This window comes from Peromyscus leucopus, chromosome 7 (assembly GCF_004664715.2).
Source record: "Peromyscus leucopus breed LL Stock chromosome 7, UCI_PerLeu_2.1, whole genome shotgun sequence".
Classification (NCBI taxonomy): domain Eukaryota; kingdom Metazoa; phylum Chordata; class Mammalia; order Rodentia; family Cricetidae; genus Peromyscus; species Peromyscus leucopus.
The window spans coordinates 108,702,082-108,719,008 of NC_051069.1; the positions used below are offsets into that span (position 1 = coordinate 108,702,082).

Sequence of the window (16,927 nt, forward strand, 5' to 3'; positions counted from 1 at the left end):
ACTGATCATTTTAAACAATCTGTTATAGATCATGCCACTATACATATGTGGATCTGCCTCTGAATCTCAATCCTGTTTCATTGATCTATGTCTTTTTCCAAACTAATATGTGGTTAGTGTACTTCATAGTGAGTGTTGATATTTGCTATGGCATGGGTTTCTTATTCAATATGTGTCTCTGTGTGTATATGTCTCTACTTCAGCTAGTGTAGTTCATAGTGAGGCTAATATTTGGTATAACATGGATTTTTTTATTCAAAACTATCTCAATTATCCTTGGGTCTTCATGCTTTCAGAACTATGGGATGGCCTTGTCAGTTACATGCAAATCTGATATTGATCAGAATTATATTAACCATATAGATTTACCTGGTGATAGTAAGCATATTATGGTATTAAATATTCTCTTTCAAGCCTTCAAAAATTTTTTAGTTTTAAAATGTTTAATTTATTTTATGTGTTTGTATGAGTACCTATGTTTATGCAGGTTGTAAGCTGTGAGTGCTGGGAATTGAACCCACATCCTTTGTAAGAGAAGCAGGTGTCTTTAATTGCTGGGCCATCTCTCCATCCCTGATTGTGTACATTTATTAAGGAAAGTTTTTTATTTCTTTGTCTGATATATTTCTATCTGTAGATGTCCAGTGGTCTTATGGTCAGTGTGAATAGCATTTTTTATTTTATATATTGCGTATTATGTGATATAATACATAATATATTGCCAATGTTTCAATTCTTGTATATTGACCTATGTTAAGGATCTTTTGAAACATACTTTCAATTTATTTATTTATTTATTTATTTATTTATTTATTTATTTATTTATTTATTTATTATTTTTATGTGTATGGGCATTTGTCTGCATGTATGTCTTGTGCACCATGTTTATGCCTGGTACCTGCAGAGGTCAGAAGAGGCCACCAGATTCCATGGAGCTGGAATTACCACAGAGATGGTTGTGAGCTGCCATGCGGGTGCTGGGAATCAAGCCTGGTTCTGTGGGAAGGGCAGCCATGCTCTTAACCACTGAGCCGTCTCCACAGTCCCTGTGTCAGGAGTCTTGTTGGACCTTCCCTGTCTGTCTGTCTCTCTCCCTCTCTCTAATGGTCTGTAGAGTTGGATAGCACCAGAATATTTTTGGCATGCATATGTATATGTGCATGTTCATGTGGGTGTATGTGGAGACCAGAGGCCAACCTTGAGTCTCATTCCTCAGGACAGTGTTCACGCTGTTGTTTGTGACAGGGTCTTTCACAGTACTTGGAACTCCCTGATTAGGCTGGAGTGACTGGCCAGCAAGCCCTAGAGATTCTTTGGTTTCTGCCTTCCCACTGCTGGGATTATAGACACATCACTACACCTGACTGTCTTTTTATTTTGTACTTTTAAAATGTGGGTTCCAAGGGGATTAATTCAGGTCTTTATGTGTGCATGGTGAGCACTTTACTGACTGACCTAACTCTCCAGCACAATTTTTAAATTAAAAATATACTGACTAGGATTTCAAACACAACATTGGTTGACAGTGGTGGTCAGTGGTGTCCTTCTTCAGGTGTCTGACTAGGTTGCCAAGCTGTTAAGACGTCACATTCTATTCTTACTATACTGAGAGGTTAGTCAGGAGTGGACACTGAGTTTCACTGAGCAAACTCTTTTTAATTTATTTGTTAATAGTTAATTTGTGTATATATGGTGTGTGTGTGTGTGTGTGTGCATGTTAACATGTGTGAATATGGGCACTGTGGGGTTAGAGGACAACCTCAGGCATTGGTCCTCACCTTCCACCCTATTTGAGACAGGGTCCTTTTCCTGTTCTCTGCTGTCCAGGCTAGCTGGCCCATGACCCTCCAGGGACTCTCCTGTCTCCATTTCCCATTTTGCTGTAGGACTGCTGGGATTACAGACACACACAGTAGGCTCTGGGGATTGAACTCGGGTCCCCAGGTCCTGCTGAGCCATCACCCAGTTCTCCCTAGTGGATGCTTCCTTAATATACCACCGCCGATATCACCCCTTTCCTCTGTTGATGCAGTAAGTTATACTTACAGGGTTTTCAAATGTAAACCATTCTGCATTTTAATTTACTTTATCCAGCCTGTATTGCAAAATACTTCACCTCTCAGACTGGCAAAAATTTGAGATTTTGGGGCCTGGAATGATGGTTCAATAATGAAGAACACTGGCTGCCCCACTGGGGGCTTCCCATTGCACTCCCAGCACCTACATTGTGGGTCACAACCCTCCACAACTCCAGTTTCAGGGAATCAGATGCCCTCTTCTGGTCTCTGTGGGTACTGGGCATGCACATGGTGCACATACATACATGCAGGCAAAATACCTATGAAAAATGAAAAAAAGAAATTCCTTGTATATTATATGTGCTGTATTGTTCTGACGTTGCTTCTCTTGACTGTGGATATTGGGTCTTTTGATGTAGCAGTTTTTTTTTTTTTTTAAAGATTTATTTATTTATTATGCATACAGTGCTCTGTCTGCATGTGTCCCTGCAGGTCAGAAGAGGGCACCAGATTTCATTACAGATGGTTGTGAGCCACCATGTGGTTGCTGGGAATTGAACTCAGGACCTATGGAAGAGCAGTCAGTGCTCTTAACCTCTGAGCCCTCTCTCCAGCCCCTGATGTGGAGTAGTTTTAATTTTGATTCCTTTAGTCATATCAACTTGTACCAATTATGTTAGCTTTCTTCACAAAGAATCCTCTCCTTCACCGGGTGGTGGTGGCGCAGGCCTTTAATCCCAGCACTCGGGAGGCAGAGCCAGGTGGATCTCCATAAGTTCGAGGCCAGCCTGGTCTATAGAGCCAGATCCAGGACAGTCATGACTACAAAGAGAAACCCTGTCTTGAAAAACCGGAAAAAAAAAAAAAGAATCCCCTCTTTCTGATGTTGATTTAGGACATCTTTGCCACACACCAAGTTTTCCTGTATATGTGGATCTGGAGTTCTAGTTTTTTACCTACTGTTCCATTTGTCTAGTTTTAGGCTATTGCCACACTATTTTATGTTCTTTATTTTAATTAGTTAAATTGTTATAAATTTATGGTATTTGTTGTAGTATGTTGTAATATATAATACAAAATATGTTGTAAAATATGTAAACGAGTCTCATGTGGACTGAGCTGGCCTGGGACTCACTATGTAGCCAAGGATGACCTTGAGTTTATGATCCCCATGCTGCCTCGTCCCAGGTGTTGACATTACAGTGTGTCAGATTGTTTTAAATTCTGACTCTCAGGAATGCATTTCCATACATGGTGTAAAAATAGTTGTTACTCTTTTAGGACTTTAAAACATAATTTACTCCATTTTTAATATTTTTATTTATTTTTTGAGACGTTTATACCATGTATTTTGATATATTCTTTCCCCTTTCCCAACTCCTCTCCGCTGCCACCAAAAACATGGAGTCTGATTTGTGTTGGCCGCTGCTCCTGAGCACGAGGCCTGCCTTTAAGTGTGGGTGACATACTCAATATCACTCCATGCTACTCTCCAGCAGCCACTGATTCTTGGCTTGGGGGGGACTCTGTCCTCCCTCACTCCTCCTTCTCCATTCTGGGATTTTGGATTTTAGACTCTTCTCCATGATTCTTTAGGATTTGCTCTTTGTGAGTGCCGAATGCTAACTCACCAGAGTTTCTTATCTGCTCCATCAGGTCAGACGGAAACTCTTCATGTAAGGTCTTTGTGATTTTAGTAAGAAGGGCACAGCATCCATGAGTTTATTTTGGAAAACTCTTGTCTTTATGGTGTAGACAGTTTCCATCTACATACAATTTTTTATTTATTTATGTTAATATCTCTGTAGCTTTAATTTTTTTCCATAGAAACTTATACATTTTAGTTTTCTCTTTATTTCAGGATTTTATTGCTATTGTGAATATGATTTTTTTTTTCAGTTTTCTTTCCCTCATACTTCATCTCTCTGGGTGTTTACATGCTTCTGTCTTTAAATCTTTTAGAGTTATATCAGAAGTCAGGCCACAAGGAAAGAGCCTTACTCATTAGGGGAAGGGAAGGTTCTGTAAAGACTCTGAAAGGAGCCTTCCCTTTGAGCAGGGTCTCATACAGGCAAGGAGTGAGCTGTGTAGTTGTTAGATGGGAAGGGGACAGGCAGAAGCTTTGTGGTGAGGCCCAAAGGCTAGAAATAATCCTGTTTCTTGGAGCTGGGAACAGGCATGTTGAGTTGGATTCACTGTCTCTGCAAGATAGAGCCATGATCCAAGATAACTACTACACCTAGGAATAAATTGTTAGGTTACAGTTGGTGCTTATTAAACAAAAATCTTTAGCCAGGCAGTGGTGGCGCACACCTTTAATCCCAGCATTCGGGAGGCAGAGGCAGGTGGATCTCTGTGAATTCGAGGCTAGCCTAAAAAGGGAGTTCCAGGAAAGGTGCAAAGCTACACAGAGAAACCCTGTCTCGAATCAAAACAAAACAAAACAAAACAAAACAAAAAACTTTACCACATGTATGACTTTTTTCTCTTGCTGTGATAAAACACTCTGACCAAGGGCAACTTAAGGAAGTAAAGGTTTATTTCAGATTCCAAGTCATAGTCTATCATTGAAAGAAGTCATGGCAAGAGCTTAGGCAGAAACTTGAAGCAGAAACCATGAAGAAATACTGGTTGATGGCTTTCTCCAAGGCTTATGCTTAGCTAGTTTTCTTGTACAGCCCAGGACCACCTGCCTAGGGAATGGTGCCGCCCACAGTGGTTTCCTATAGCAATGATCAGTCAACACAATCTCCACAGCATGCCACAGGCGATCTGATCTGGGCAGTCCATCCATTGAGTTTCTCTTCTTAGGGACTCTAGTCTGTCAAGTTGACAGTTAAAGCTAACTAGGACACTGGACAATTGCAAATTGTTTCCAGAAACATGCAATGTTTTAAATCAGATATGGAACTCTTAAATACTAAATACGCACTGGCCAGCATCAAAGAGTTGGTCATACGGTTACTCTTCTTAGCTTGAGATCAGACAGCAACATAACAAAAATACTTTATATGTTTGGAAATTTGACAACGGATTAAAAAATCACTGATAAACTTACGAACTCACCCATATTGAAAAAGAAGTGAAGCTGAAAAGCTGACTGTGAACTCTGTGGGGTAGAGCTGGACTTGTCCTTGCTAAGGCTGACATGGGATGCTTCTAAGTCAAACAAACCTAAAGAAAAATCAAAGGAAATAGTAAGTCCACATGGAAACTGATGGACTGGGGGAAGCAAAGAGCTCACTGATGAAGAGAAGTGAAGTGTTGAACTAACAAGGTCATTCAGAAGAGGAGGGGAGATGCTCAGTGCTCAAAGTGCTTTTCCATAAGAAGAGGGCCAGAGTTCGAATCCCCAGAACCCTTGTTAATGGTGGGTGAGTGTGGAGGCCCACCTGTAGTTCCAGTCATGAATGGCAGAGGCAGGGGATCCCAGAGCAAGCGGCTGGCAATGCTAGCTATCACCTGCAAGTTCTGGGTTTGATTGAGTGAGCCTGCCTCAGCGAATAAGGTGGGGAAGTGTGGAGGATGGGTCCTGACATCACCCTTGGGCCTCTACATGTGTGTGTGCAGGCATACACACATAAAACTATGCATACACACACACACACAAAAAAAAAAAAGCCACGAATACACTCATGCATGCCACACACACATGAAGAAGCAAAAATGATTTCTCAGATATGTGATATAAACTCTAAGTAGGTTTATAAGTTTACATGTATCTCAGATTTTATAAAACATTAAGAAAATACTGCAGGTAACATTGTGTCTATGACATTAAACTAAAAAGTAATAATGCCCAACTGTAGTGTATAAATTCCTTTCTCTTAACTGTGTAATGTCTATTACCATGTGTATGCCTGGGGTCTGTAGAAGTCAGAGGAGGGCATCAGATCTCCTGGAACTGGAGTTACACATGGTTGTGAGGTGCCGTGGGTGCTGGGAATTGGACCTGGGTCCTCTAGAGTGAAGAGCCATCCCTCCAGCCCTTCACTGTGTCTTTACACATAAATGTCCTCCTGGGACAAGTGTTCAGAGGTTTATGGTGGTTCACTGTGAGGCAAGACTCTCAGAGTTCATTATTTTCATTCATCCAGGTTTTCTAGGCTCCAGTACAGGTTTTTTGATGTTCTGTTGTCATGGTGTGATTTGCTGTACAAAGCTATGGTGTGCTTCTGTGTTACCTGTACTTTACATATGATAATATGATAGGTGTGCACCGCCATGCCTGGCTTAACACCTTTCTTTGAGACAGAAACACAGGGCAACTTCTGGAGGTCTCTACTGTGGTTTCTTGGGATCGAACACAAGGTCATCAGACTTGCTTGCCGAGGGTTTCACCTGCTGAGCAATCTTACTGCACAATTACTGGTTTTGTTTGTTTTGTTTGATTTTAGTTCAAGACTGGGTCTCTCATATCCCAGGCCGTGTGTGTGTGTGTGTGTGTGTGTGTGTGTGTGTGTGTGTGTGTGTGTGAGACCTTGAGTGTGCTGAGACCTGGCATGTTTCCAGTGTCCAGCACAGGTCCACTACCTGTGTGTATCTTTGTCAACTCTTGATGAAGTCATCTGAGCTCCTGTGTGCTGTGTTAGTACTATTAGTATTTCTGTGTTAGTGTCTCCTTCCTGCAAAGTCTCCTCCAACCCTGCGAATCTCAAATGCAGCCATGCTTCTGCTTCCCAGTGCCACAGGTCTGTTTTGCTTATTTTGTGACCCTGTCTAAAGAGAAAGGCAGCGCTTTCTCTGTGCCTGTGGTTTCTTTTGTTCAGGGTTGTGCTTTGAGAGCCATATGTTGATCTAGCTGGTGTTTTTTTTTTGTTTTGTTTTGTTTGTTTGTTTTTTAGAGAGGCTTCTTTGTGTAGCTCTGGATGTTCTGGAACTCACTCTGTACACTAGGCTGACCTCGAACTCATAGAGATCTGACTGCCTCCTCCTCCTGGATGCTGAGATTAAAGGCGTGCACCACCACCCAGCAAGATGTTCTTTTCATTGCTATATTATATTAATTGTATGAAGGGCTGGAAAGATGGGTCAGTCCGTATAGTGCCTGCTTTGCAAGCACGAGGATCTGAGTTCAAGTCCCAGAATATAGATTAAAAAAAGCTTGGCGTAATGGGGCATGCTTGTAATTCCAGGGCTGGGGAGGCAGAGACAGGCAGATCCTTGGGACTCATCGGTAGGCAACCTAGCCTACTTCATGAGTTCTAGATTAGAAAGAAACCCTGTCTCAAATATAAATAAATAAAGGAAGGAAGAAAGGAAGGGAGGGAGGGAAGGAGGGAGGGAGGGAGGAAGGAAGGAAGGAAGGAAGGAAGGAAGGAAGGAAAAAATAGATGAATGGCCCTTGAGGACAACACCTGAGGGTGTCTTCAGGCCTCCACATGCTTGTACACAAGCACCCACGTACATATGCACATCACCACACACACACACACACACACACACACACACGCACGCACGCACGCACACGCACACACATCATACACAGATAAGCGTTATTAAATGCCCTCACCAGAGCTCTGTATCTTTGCTCCACAAAGCAATGTCGAAAGCTGACTTGAAGCCAAAGGGCCCTCCCTGACCTGCTGTTTTGTGTCTCTTCCTACCCCTTCATCGATGGTTTCCAGTGAGATGAGTCAGAAAATGGCCAAGGAGGGCCCCAGGCTCTCCAAGAACCAGAAGTTCTCGGAACACTTCAGCATCCACTGTTGCCCACCCTTCACCTTCCTCAACTCCAAGCGTGAGATCGTGGACCGCAAGTACAGCATCTGCAAGAGCGGCTGCTTCTACCAGAAGAAGGAGGAGGATTGGATCTGCTGCGCCTGCCAGAAGACCAGGTGAGCGCGGGCTCCGGGCCAGGTCTGCACCACGTTCCCCTGTGACTGTCAGCTCTCGGTTAGGAAGGCAGGAGGGCGAGCAGAGGGCGGGCGGGCGGGCAGGGCTTTCCTGCTGTCTCCAGCTCCCGCCAGCATCCCTTAAGCAACCGCGCAGAGCCCGGGCTGCAGCCTCCAGCTTCTTTTGGCCCTCTCTGCACCAGCCGCCGTGCCACATCCCCTCAGAGGCCCAAGCACCAGCCAGCTGCGTCCCCCGTGGTGGTCAGAGCGCCGCCAGCCAAGCCAAAGTCCCCTCCGAGGCCAGCCAAGCCAAGGTCCCCTTCGAGGACTGAGCGCCAGCCGCGTCCCCGCCCAGAGGTCCGACCACCACCAGCCAAGCAGAAGCCCCCTCAGAAGTCCAAGCAACCAGCACGCAGCAGCCCCCTCAGAGGGCCAGGCGCCAGCCGCGGGGGGTCTCCCACCAGAGCTCCTAGGTTCTGGTAACACCATCTCTTGCCTTTTGTCCCCCCTAGCCTAAGGTCAGTAGCGGCTCTCTGCAAGTACTAACATGGGGGATCTCTCCACAGTACCAAGCCTGTGTAATCCACTCCCTTCATTAAAACCCCTCTGTTTGAAACACCTGGCGTGGCTTCTGTTTTCCTCCCAGATGTTAGTGTCCACACTTCAGAAGGCTGCGTCTGTGCCATCCCACAGGACTGCTGGCCTCTCACTCACCAGCTCCTTCTGTTGACCACAGTGGCAGGCTGACATGAGTCTGCCCTTCTCCTTCCTGTGGCTCAGAGAGGAGGAGAGGTGATACCCAGGAGCCACATCTGTGCATGTGTGAAAGGAGAGGTCCCGCTCACCTCCTGACACGTTCCGTCATATATTAGCCTTGGTGGCAGTGCCACCCATTTGTTCACTCGGCCAGTCACTCAGCAAACTGTACTGCCTGTCTGTAAGGTTTTATATGCTGTACCGGGGAGAGGAATGTAATTTGTGACTTCTGAGTACCTTCAATTTTGCTGTAGACTTAAAATTGTACCAAAAAATAAAGTCTGGAGAGAAGAGGAGAGAAGGAGGAGGAAGAGGGTTGTGACCGCCAGGCATGGCAGCCAACCTATAATCCAACCACATGGGGCTCTAAAGCAGTAGGATCTTAGTGGGTTTACAGAGTAAGTGCTGGGCTAGCCAGGTGTGAGACCCTGTCTGAAAAAGAAGACAAAAAAGCTGGTCCACCTGAGGCAGAGCAGATGGACAGATGCCTCTGGACATCCTCCAGTTTGCCCACTCACAAGTTTTTGTGAAGCCTCAGACTCCCATGACCAGCTGGGACATCTCTGTTTGAGATGAGCCATGTACATCCTGAGTATGGCAGTGTTGGAGTGTTTACTCTGTACACCATGACCAGCTAGTCTCTCCAGAGCCCAGCTCAGGGTTTGGCTGATGTTAGTGACTGAGACCAAATGATGTACCTCACAGTCTGACACGGCTCAAGGTGAAGGGCTTCAGCATCAGGTTTGAGTCCACGTTTTTAGATAAACTTGCGACCAGTGCTTGTCTGGGGCCACATACTTGTAATCAATTTATTAAATGTTGCTTATCTTTTTGAATGTGGTTCATTCCTAACAAAGTAGGGACGTGTCAACCTGGTCAGAATTTTACAACAGAGTTCATATACTCTACATATATGTGCACACATTTACATTTAAGTCCGTGGTATCAGGTACTGTTTTCATTGCTGTGATGGGATAACTGGGGAAGCGACGTTAAGAAGGTTCATTTTGAGTTACAGTTTGAAGGGACACAGTCCATTGTGTGTCAAGGTATGGTGTCAAGAGCATGAGGTGGCTGGTCACATTACATCATCAGCCAGGAAGCAGAGAGAGATGAACGCTGGTACTCAGCTTAATTTCTCCTTCATATTCAGTCCCAGGGCCCCAGCCCATGAGCTGGCGCCCCCCACATTCAGGCTGAGCCTTCTCATTTAAACCTCTGTGGGAACGCCTCCCTAGACGCAGAGGGGCATTTCCTTGGCTACTCTTGAATCCTGGCAAGTTGACAGCCATCACAAGTTGTAAAATGTTTTTGTTTCTGTTCTAGGAGTGGGACGTACTGTCACTGCTATTGTGTTGCAAAATGCTTACAACGAGTGGCCAGAAAACCAAAAATTATTAGGCATAGAAACAGGAGGACTTAAAAATATATATCTTTCCTAGGCTCAATCCAGAAAAAAAAAAATGTGTCTATTTTGACCAGAGACTACAAGGTTTGAGAAACCAGAGAGAGGGCTTCTAAAGCTGCATTTCTGAGGAGAAAAATAAAGTCACAAGTTTTTACTCAGGGCTCAGTAGTTAAACGCCTGTCTTGCTCTTTTGGACCTGAGTTCAGTTCCCTGCATCCCACATGGGGGCTCAAAACTGTAACTTCAGTTCCACTGCCCTCTGCTGGCATCTGTGGGAACTGCATGAATGTGGTACACACACACACACCACACACACACACACACACACACACCAAATTAAAATAAATACATCCTTTAGAAAGGTCCATGAAGTCACAGTTGAATTAAAGACTGTATAGGAAGTACACACCACTTACCAGTTTGTGAAACTTTCTTTTTTTCTCTTTGTAAATCAGATTGAAAAGGAGGAGCAGGTCAACCCCAAGAAAAAAGTGACAAGGAAGGGATTTCCTGTGAATGGACAGCCTCCGCCTGTGGACTTACAACTTCACAACCCATCCTCCCTCAGACAAGTTACCTGGCCTCAAGTATGATGCAGGATCAGACACCTGCTGATGCGACAGCTACAGATGCCCTCAGTCCTCACGGTGTGGGAGCCTCAGGGCAGCCTGCCTGGAGGTGAGGAGGGGCCTCTTTGTACCACACTCCAGTCACTGAGTCCTGAAAGGACCCCTTGGGCTCCAGAGCTCAGGAAAGGGGTCTTTTGGTTTCATCTGCAATCCTTTTCTCTCTGGCAGTGCACGGGCCTCCCGGGTCTTTGGCAAAGGTCTGCAGAGCGAATCCACACATATTCCTCCTCCTTCTTTCTGTCTCCTCTACCCCTGCATCTGGTGGCTAAACCTGGCTCTTGATCCTTAAACCTTTCTCTTCCTAATTCTCTGCCTGGGCTCCTCTTCTTCCCATGCCATTTGCTCTCTGTTTAGAGAGCCTCCTTTCTCAGTAGCTAGAGCCAGAGTGGACACTGGTGAAGGTCTGTGTGAGTTTCAGAGTAAGATACTAATTGTTGTATGATCCTTAAGTGCTGAGATGTTCCTAGACAAAAGGAGTTGTGTTTAATTCCCATGTCAGATGTAGCTAACTTGTACAAGAAACAGAAAAGATTAGGACAGCAGCCTCTGTCCCCTCTGCAAGCCCGACTCCAGCCTCACACAGGGCTTTGTGAGCACCAACTCCTTTCCCTGTGTGGGTGAGAACAACCCCTTTAAAGCACTGCTTTTGAAATCTCGTCACCTGTACAGTTAGCGCTCACCTGGATAGTTCTGTGTCTTCTACATGGCTCTGTCGTCACCTGTACAGATCCACCAGCACAGCTCCAACTGCCTTCAAATTTTAAAACTTGGAAAGGTCATATGGCTTCAGCCCTGTTGTCCCATCCCCCTTCCTCCTGTGAGGGATTCTGGACCTGCTTAGATGTCCCTAGGCACTTGTGTAGGTCTAGAAAGAGAGCTGGGAAAGTTTCTGTTTCCCAATCAAAATTCTCCCAATTCCTGGGGAGAGAGGAGGCCTGATGCCTAGGGCTTTCCCTGGCTGGCCCTCCATATCTATGTCTGTGGTAAAGAGAGGTCAAGAGAATGGGAAAGGAACTTGACCTTCTGGAAAGGAGAGTAAAGTACATGTGTGCTGGGGAGTAGAGAGCTAGAAATCCACAACTTCTTCCTGAGTACGAGGCCATTCCTGGACGAGGCCATTCCTGGACGAGGCCATTCCTGGATGAGGGCCTCTGGCAGTTAACTTTCCAGCTCTTTGCTCCGGTTTGTCCCCAAGTCTGTAGCCTCAGACTTCGGGGAAGGAATGATCCTGAGTGTGGGTTCTTGTTCTGGATCTTTAACCCCATTCTGCTTGCTTGGACCTCATGTCTGCACTTGCTGTGAGGACAGAGACTGGGCCAGGTGGAAGAGCCTCAGAGTGCCTTGGACTCTTGTGGACAGGTGCGTGCGTGCGTGCGTGCGCGTGTGTGTGTGTGTGTGTGTGTGTGTGTGTGTGTGTTGGGATTAGCTTGGGGATAACATTTCCCAGCTCTCCTTTTCTTGCCCAAGTGTAAATACTAGAGGACCCCTCCAAGTCCCAAGTTAGTTCTTGTCTCCCTGAAGACTTCAACCACAGAAGCTCATCATGAAAGGTCCACACTGGTACACACACCACTTCAGAGCCCCGGCCTAAACTCAGGGTTCTATTACGTTCCCATCAGAGGCCATGTAGGCGCTCCAATTGGGCCACTTTCCCAACTCAGCCCAGATTGGTGGGGGTGGAAGGAGAGGAACTGGAGATCCATCTCTATCCAGGCTCCATCTGGGGCTGCCCCAGAAACAATTTCAGTGTTCTAAGCCCAAACTTAGGTAAGTTATAGACTCTAAACGCTAGAACCAGAGAGAGAGAGACAGTTGCAGGCAGTAGATGCTCACCCTCGTTACTCCTTGGCCCTCCAACACTTTCCCACTCAGGAGAAAGGAGGCCATGTCTCTACCATAAGGAAGCCAGGCTCAGGGCTTGGCGGATGACTCAGGGTTAGAAATGCTTGCCCTGCAAACATGAGTACTGGAGTTTAGATCCCATGACCCACATCAATGCCGGGGGGCCTGGCAACCCCACCCCTAAGTCCAGCCTCAGGAGGCAGACACAGGAGATCCCCAGGGCAACTACCTAGCAAGACTAGCCATATCAGTGAGCTCTGGGACTGACTGAGAAACCCTGCCTCAGTGAATATGGTACAAGATAGAGGGGTGACTCCCAACATCAGCCTCAGGGACTCGAGGCACGCGCACCTCTGTGCACACGTGCCCATACACAAAAAAACACAAGCACATGCACATCACACATACACATGAAAATGGAAAAAGAAAACGAAAGAGAACCAGACTCATGGTCCTTCCAGGATGGACCAATCCTGCCCATGATTCAGAAGCCCATTCCCTACCCAGCAAGACCACATGGTTCTTCTTTCTGTCTCTCCTGTGTACATGTGAACACATGCGGCATCTGTCCTGGGTGCTTGTGCTCATTGTGGGGCCGTGTGCTTGCTACCCAGAGCCTGTCATGCTCTGGCCCACGGTTCCCGAGCACATGCCCTCAGCTCAATATCATCTCAGAGATTCTTCCACGGCACCTGACTCTGTAACGCTAATTTTGGTTGTAGTCTTCTGGAATCATCCTGCTCACTTATTTATTGTTTCATCCTTGTGCAATGCCTTGGCTAATGCAAATCCCATGATTGCCAGGACTGGTTTATGCTGTCTTCAGTTATCTGGCACTAATAAGAATTCAATAAATACTTGTTGACTGAAAGAATGTTTATTTGTTTTTAAAAAACAGTTTTAAAAATAATTTCCAAAAGTATGAATCTTTTTGAGGAATCCGAGACATCTTTTATAACTCACAAGGAATTACTGGTGACCTTTGCACGGCCCCTCTGTGTAGAGAAAATGAGAAATGAAGAGCAGGAATTCATGAATGTAAACACAGCCCTCAGCTGGGCCTTGAAGGAAGCCGAGGACTAGCAGGGTTTGGGTTGTTAACTCAGGAGCTGTCTGAGTATATTGAAATGCTTTTGGGGGCAGTGGGGGCGCACACCTTTAATCCCAGCACTCAGGAGGCAGAGGTAGGCAGATCTCTGAGTTTGAGGCCAGCCTGGTCTACAGAGTGAGTTCCAGGACAGCCAGGGCTACACAGAGAAACCCTGTACCCCCGCCCCCCCAAAAAAACCAAAAACAAAAACAAAAAAAGAAATGCTCTTGGGTAAGAGTTGGCGGAGTGTGTGACAAAGAGGCATGAAACAATTAGCTGATGGAGCTAAGAACCTAGGAGGTGGGAAGGGAGCTTTGGGACACCAGTGAGGGGGACGTCCATGAATAAAGGGGCTTTTACCTGGAAAGAGGAAAGAGGAAAGGAGAATTGTAGATCACAGTGAGTTCTTGAGTTCAGTAGCGGGGTGTGGGGTGGCCCTGCCTGAAGTGTTGCTTTCCTGTGTACCTTATGTAGGACACGAGGCAGCTAGTTCACACGGGTGGTGATGGTGGTGTGGTGATGGTGGTGATGGTGGGTGGTGATGGTGGTGATGGTGGTGGTGGTGGTGTGGTGGTGGTGGTGATGGTGGTGGTGGTGGTGGTGATGGTGGTGGTGGTGATGGTGGTGTGGTGAGTGGTGGTGGTGGTGGTGGTGGTGGTGGTGATGGTGGTGGTGGTGGTGGTGGTGGTGGTGGTGGTGGTGATGGTGGTGGTGGTGGTGATGGTGGTGTGGTGGTGGTGGTGATGGTGGTGGGTGGTGGTGGTGATGGTGGTGTGGTGGTGGTGGTGGTGGTGGTGGTGGTGGTGGTGGTGGTGGTGGTGGTGGTGGTGTGGTGGTGGTGGTGGTGGTGGTGATGGTGGTGGTGGTGGTGGTGGTGTGGGGGGGGGGGGGGGGGGGGGGGGGGGGGGGGGGGGGGTGGTGGTGTGGTGGTGGTGGTGGTGGTGGTGGTGGTGTGGTGGTGGTGGTGGTGGTGGTGGTGGTGGTGGTGTGGTGGTGGTGGTGGTGGTGGTGGTGGTGGTGGTGGTGGTGGTGGTGGGTGGTGGTGTGGTGGTGGTGGTGGTGATGGTGGTGGTGGTGTGGTGGTGGTGGTGGTGGTGGTGGTGGTGATGGTGGTGGTGGTGGTGTGGTGGTGGTGATGGTGGTGGTGGTGGTGATGGTGGTGGTGGTGATGGTGGTGGTGGTGGTGGTGGTGGTGTGGTGGTGGTGGTGGTGTGGTGGTGGTGGTGGTGATGTGGTGGTGGTGGGTGGTGGTGGTGGTGTGGTGGTGGTGGTGGTGGTGGTGGTGGTGTGGTGGTGGTGGTGTGGTGGTGGTGGTGGTGTGGTGGTGGTGGTGGTGTGGTGTGGTGGTGGTGGTGTGGTGGTGTGGTGGTGGTGGTGGTGATGGTGGTGGTGGTGATGGTGGTGGTGGTGGTGATGGTGGTGGTGGTGGTGTGTGGTGATGGTGGTGGTGGTGGTGGTGTGGTGGTGGTGGTGGTGGTGGTGGTGGTGATGGTGGTGGTGGTGGTGGTGGTGGTGGGTGGTGATGGTGGTGGTGGTGGTGGTGGTGGGTGTCGTGGTGGTGATTGTGGTGATGGTGGTGGCTGATGCGTGCGTGATGGTGGTTGATGGTGGTGGTGGGGGGGGGGGGGTGGTGGTGGTGGTGTGGGGTGGTGGTGGTGATGGTGGTGGTGGTGGTGGTGGTGGTGTGGTGTCAAGGACAGGTAGGGACAGGAGAAACGACAGTGGAGGGGAGAACCACGAAGAACTGATTCCAAATCACCTCTATGAAGCCTATCCTAATCTTCCCCTCATTTTGAATGAATTTGTGTTTTCTTTTAAAAATGATTTGTTTATTTGGTGTTTGTTCACCTGCCATGGTGCACTTGCAGAGGTCAGAGGACAACTTGAGGGAGTCAATCCTCTCCTCCCGTGAAGGTTCTGGGGCCACAGGGCCACGTAAGGTGCTGTTTATTCCACAGTTCATTTCATCGACTCCCCAAGTCTCTGCGAAAACGAAAGACACCTTTCCTGCACGTTTATCCTCCAGCAAAGCTTGGGAAGTGGCCAAGGCAGCTGCTTTTCTGATGGCTTAAGCCTCCCTGGAGACGATGATGTGGAGAGCCGCACAGAGTGACCTTTTCATGCAGAAAAAGTGGTGGGCAGCTTGTTTAGCCCAGGGCAGTATTCTTAAATGACTAAAAACAAAATCAGGCTTGTGTGTATGATTTTATTCATAAATATGTAATTCATTTTGTCTCAAGATGTCAGACTCATATTTAAAGTCTTTTGGGGTGAACCAATTTCTATTTCACTCACAGTTTACAGGAGCCCATCTGTCTTAGAACCAACCAGAGCCCAAACACTGTTACACTGTATCTAAAAGACAGAATAGAAGCGTCAGCCCTCAAGGTCAAGGCAAGGTCTACTCACTACCACGTCATTGGTTCACGGGGCCCATGTTGGCTAATGAAACAATAATTTAAATGTACTGACGACTGTCAGCTTGACATGGCAGAGTCTCCTGGATCAGGTTGGGCTGCGGGCATGTCTGTGGGGGATTCCTTAATGAAAGTGGCGGGCACCATTCCTGGATTTGGGGCTCTGGATGCTCTCAGAGTGGAGAAAGCTGGCTGAGCACTAAGCATGCCTGCATTCATTTCTCTCTGCTCCTGACTGGGTATGTGGTGTGACCAGCTGTCTCCAGCTCCTGCAGTGATGGACTATAGCCTGGAATTGTGAGCAAAATAAAACCTTTCAGGTTTTCTCCTTCCTTTCTTCCTCCTTCTTTCCTTCCTCCCTCTCTCTTTCCCCCTTCCCTTCTTTTCTTCCTTTCTTTCCATCCCTCCCTCCCTCCCTTCCCTCCCTCCCTCCCCTCCCTCCCTCCTCCCTCCTTCCTTCCTTCCTTCCTTCCTTCCTTTCTTTCTTTCTTTCTTTCTTCCTTTTTGCAATCGAGATATGTTATCCCATCAAGGGAAATGAAACGGATGCAGCAGGACTTTGCACAGGCCTTTAACCCCTCACTTTCTTGACTGGTAGAAGGAGACTGGTGACAACTGTCTTGCCTGTCCCACAGTGCTGCTGTGTACACCAAGGAAGAGCTTAGACTCTAAAGGTTTAGCATGGCAAATGGTGACTGACTTCCCGAGGGACATCATGGAGATTGCGATGCTGTGTCCGAGGGAATGGAGGTGACTTCAGAGTTAGCAGATCCAGGCTTTCTCTAAATCTGACACTAACCAGTGGTGTCGTCCCAACGGCTCAGCCTGTGGCATTTGAGTCATTTACCTGTTCAGGGACAAACTCAGGTCACAGAAGCTTCCAGAAACTCTCCAGCCCTACAGTGCTGTCGATCCCACGGGCTGTGTTGTCTT

The 16,927-nt window shown here is 47.3% G+C and overlaps 1 protein-coding gene across 3 annotated transcripts in view; it reads left to right on the forward strand.

Moving 5' to 3' along the window:
- LOC114681266 (myelin associated oligodendrocyte basic protein) overlaps positions 1-16,927 on the forward strand; it is a 32,919-nt gene that overhangs the window by 13,344 nt on the left and 2,648 nt on the right. Inside the window, exons 3-4 of one of the 3 annotated variants that reach the window (XR_003732880.1) lie at positions 7,646-7,855; positions 10,472-10,694. Coding sequence is in view for 1 of the 3 variants with exons in the window: in XM_028854699.2 (XP_028710532.1) it covers positions 7,650-7,855; positions 8,056-8,335 (486 nt within the window). In the remaining 2 variants the exon portion in view is untranslated. Of the gene's footprint in view, positions 1-7,645; positions 7,856-8,055; positions 8,336-10,471; positions 10,695-16,927 lie in introns of those variants that run through there. The other 2 variants (XM_028854699.2, XR_003732881.2) reach the window with 2 other exon arrangements.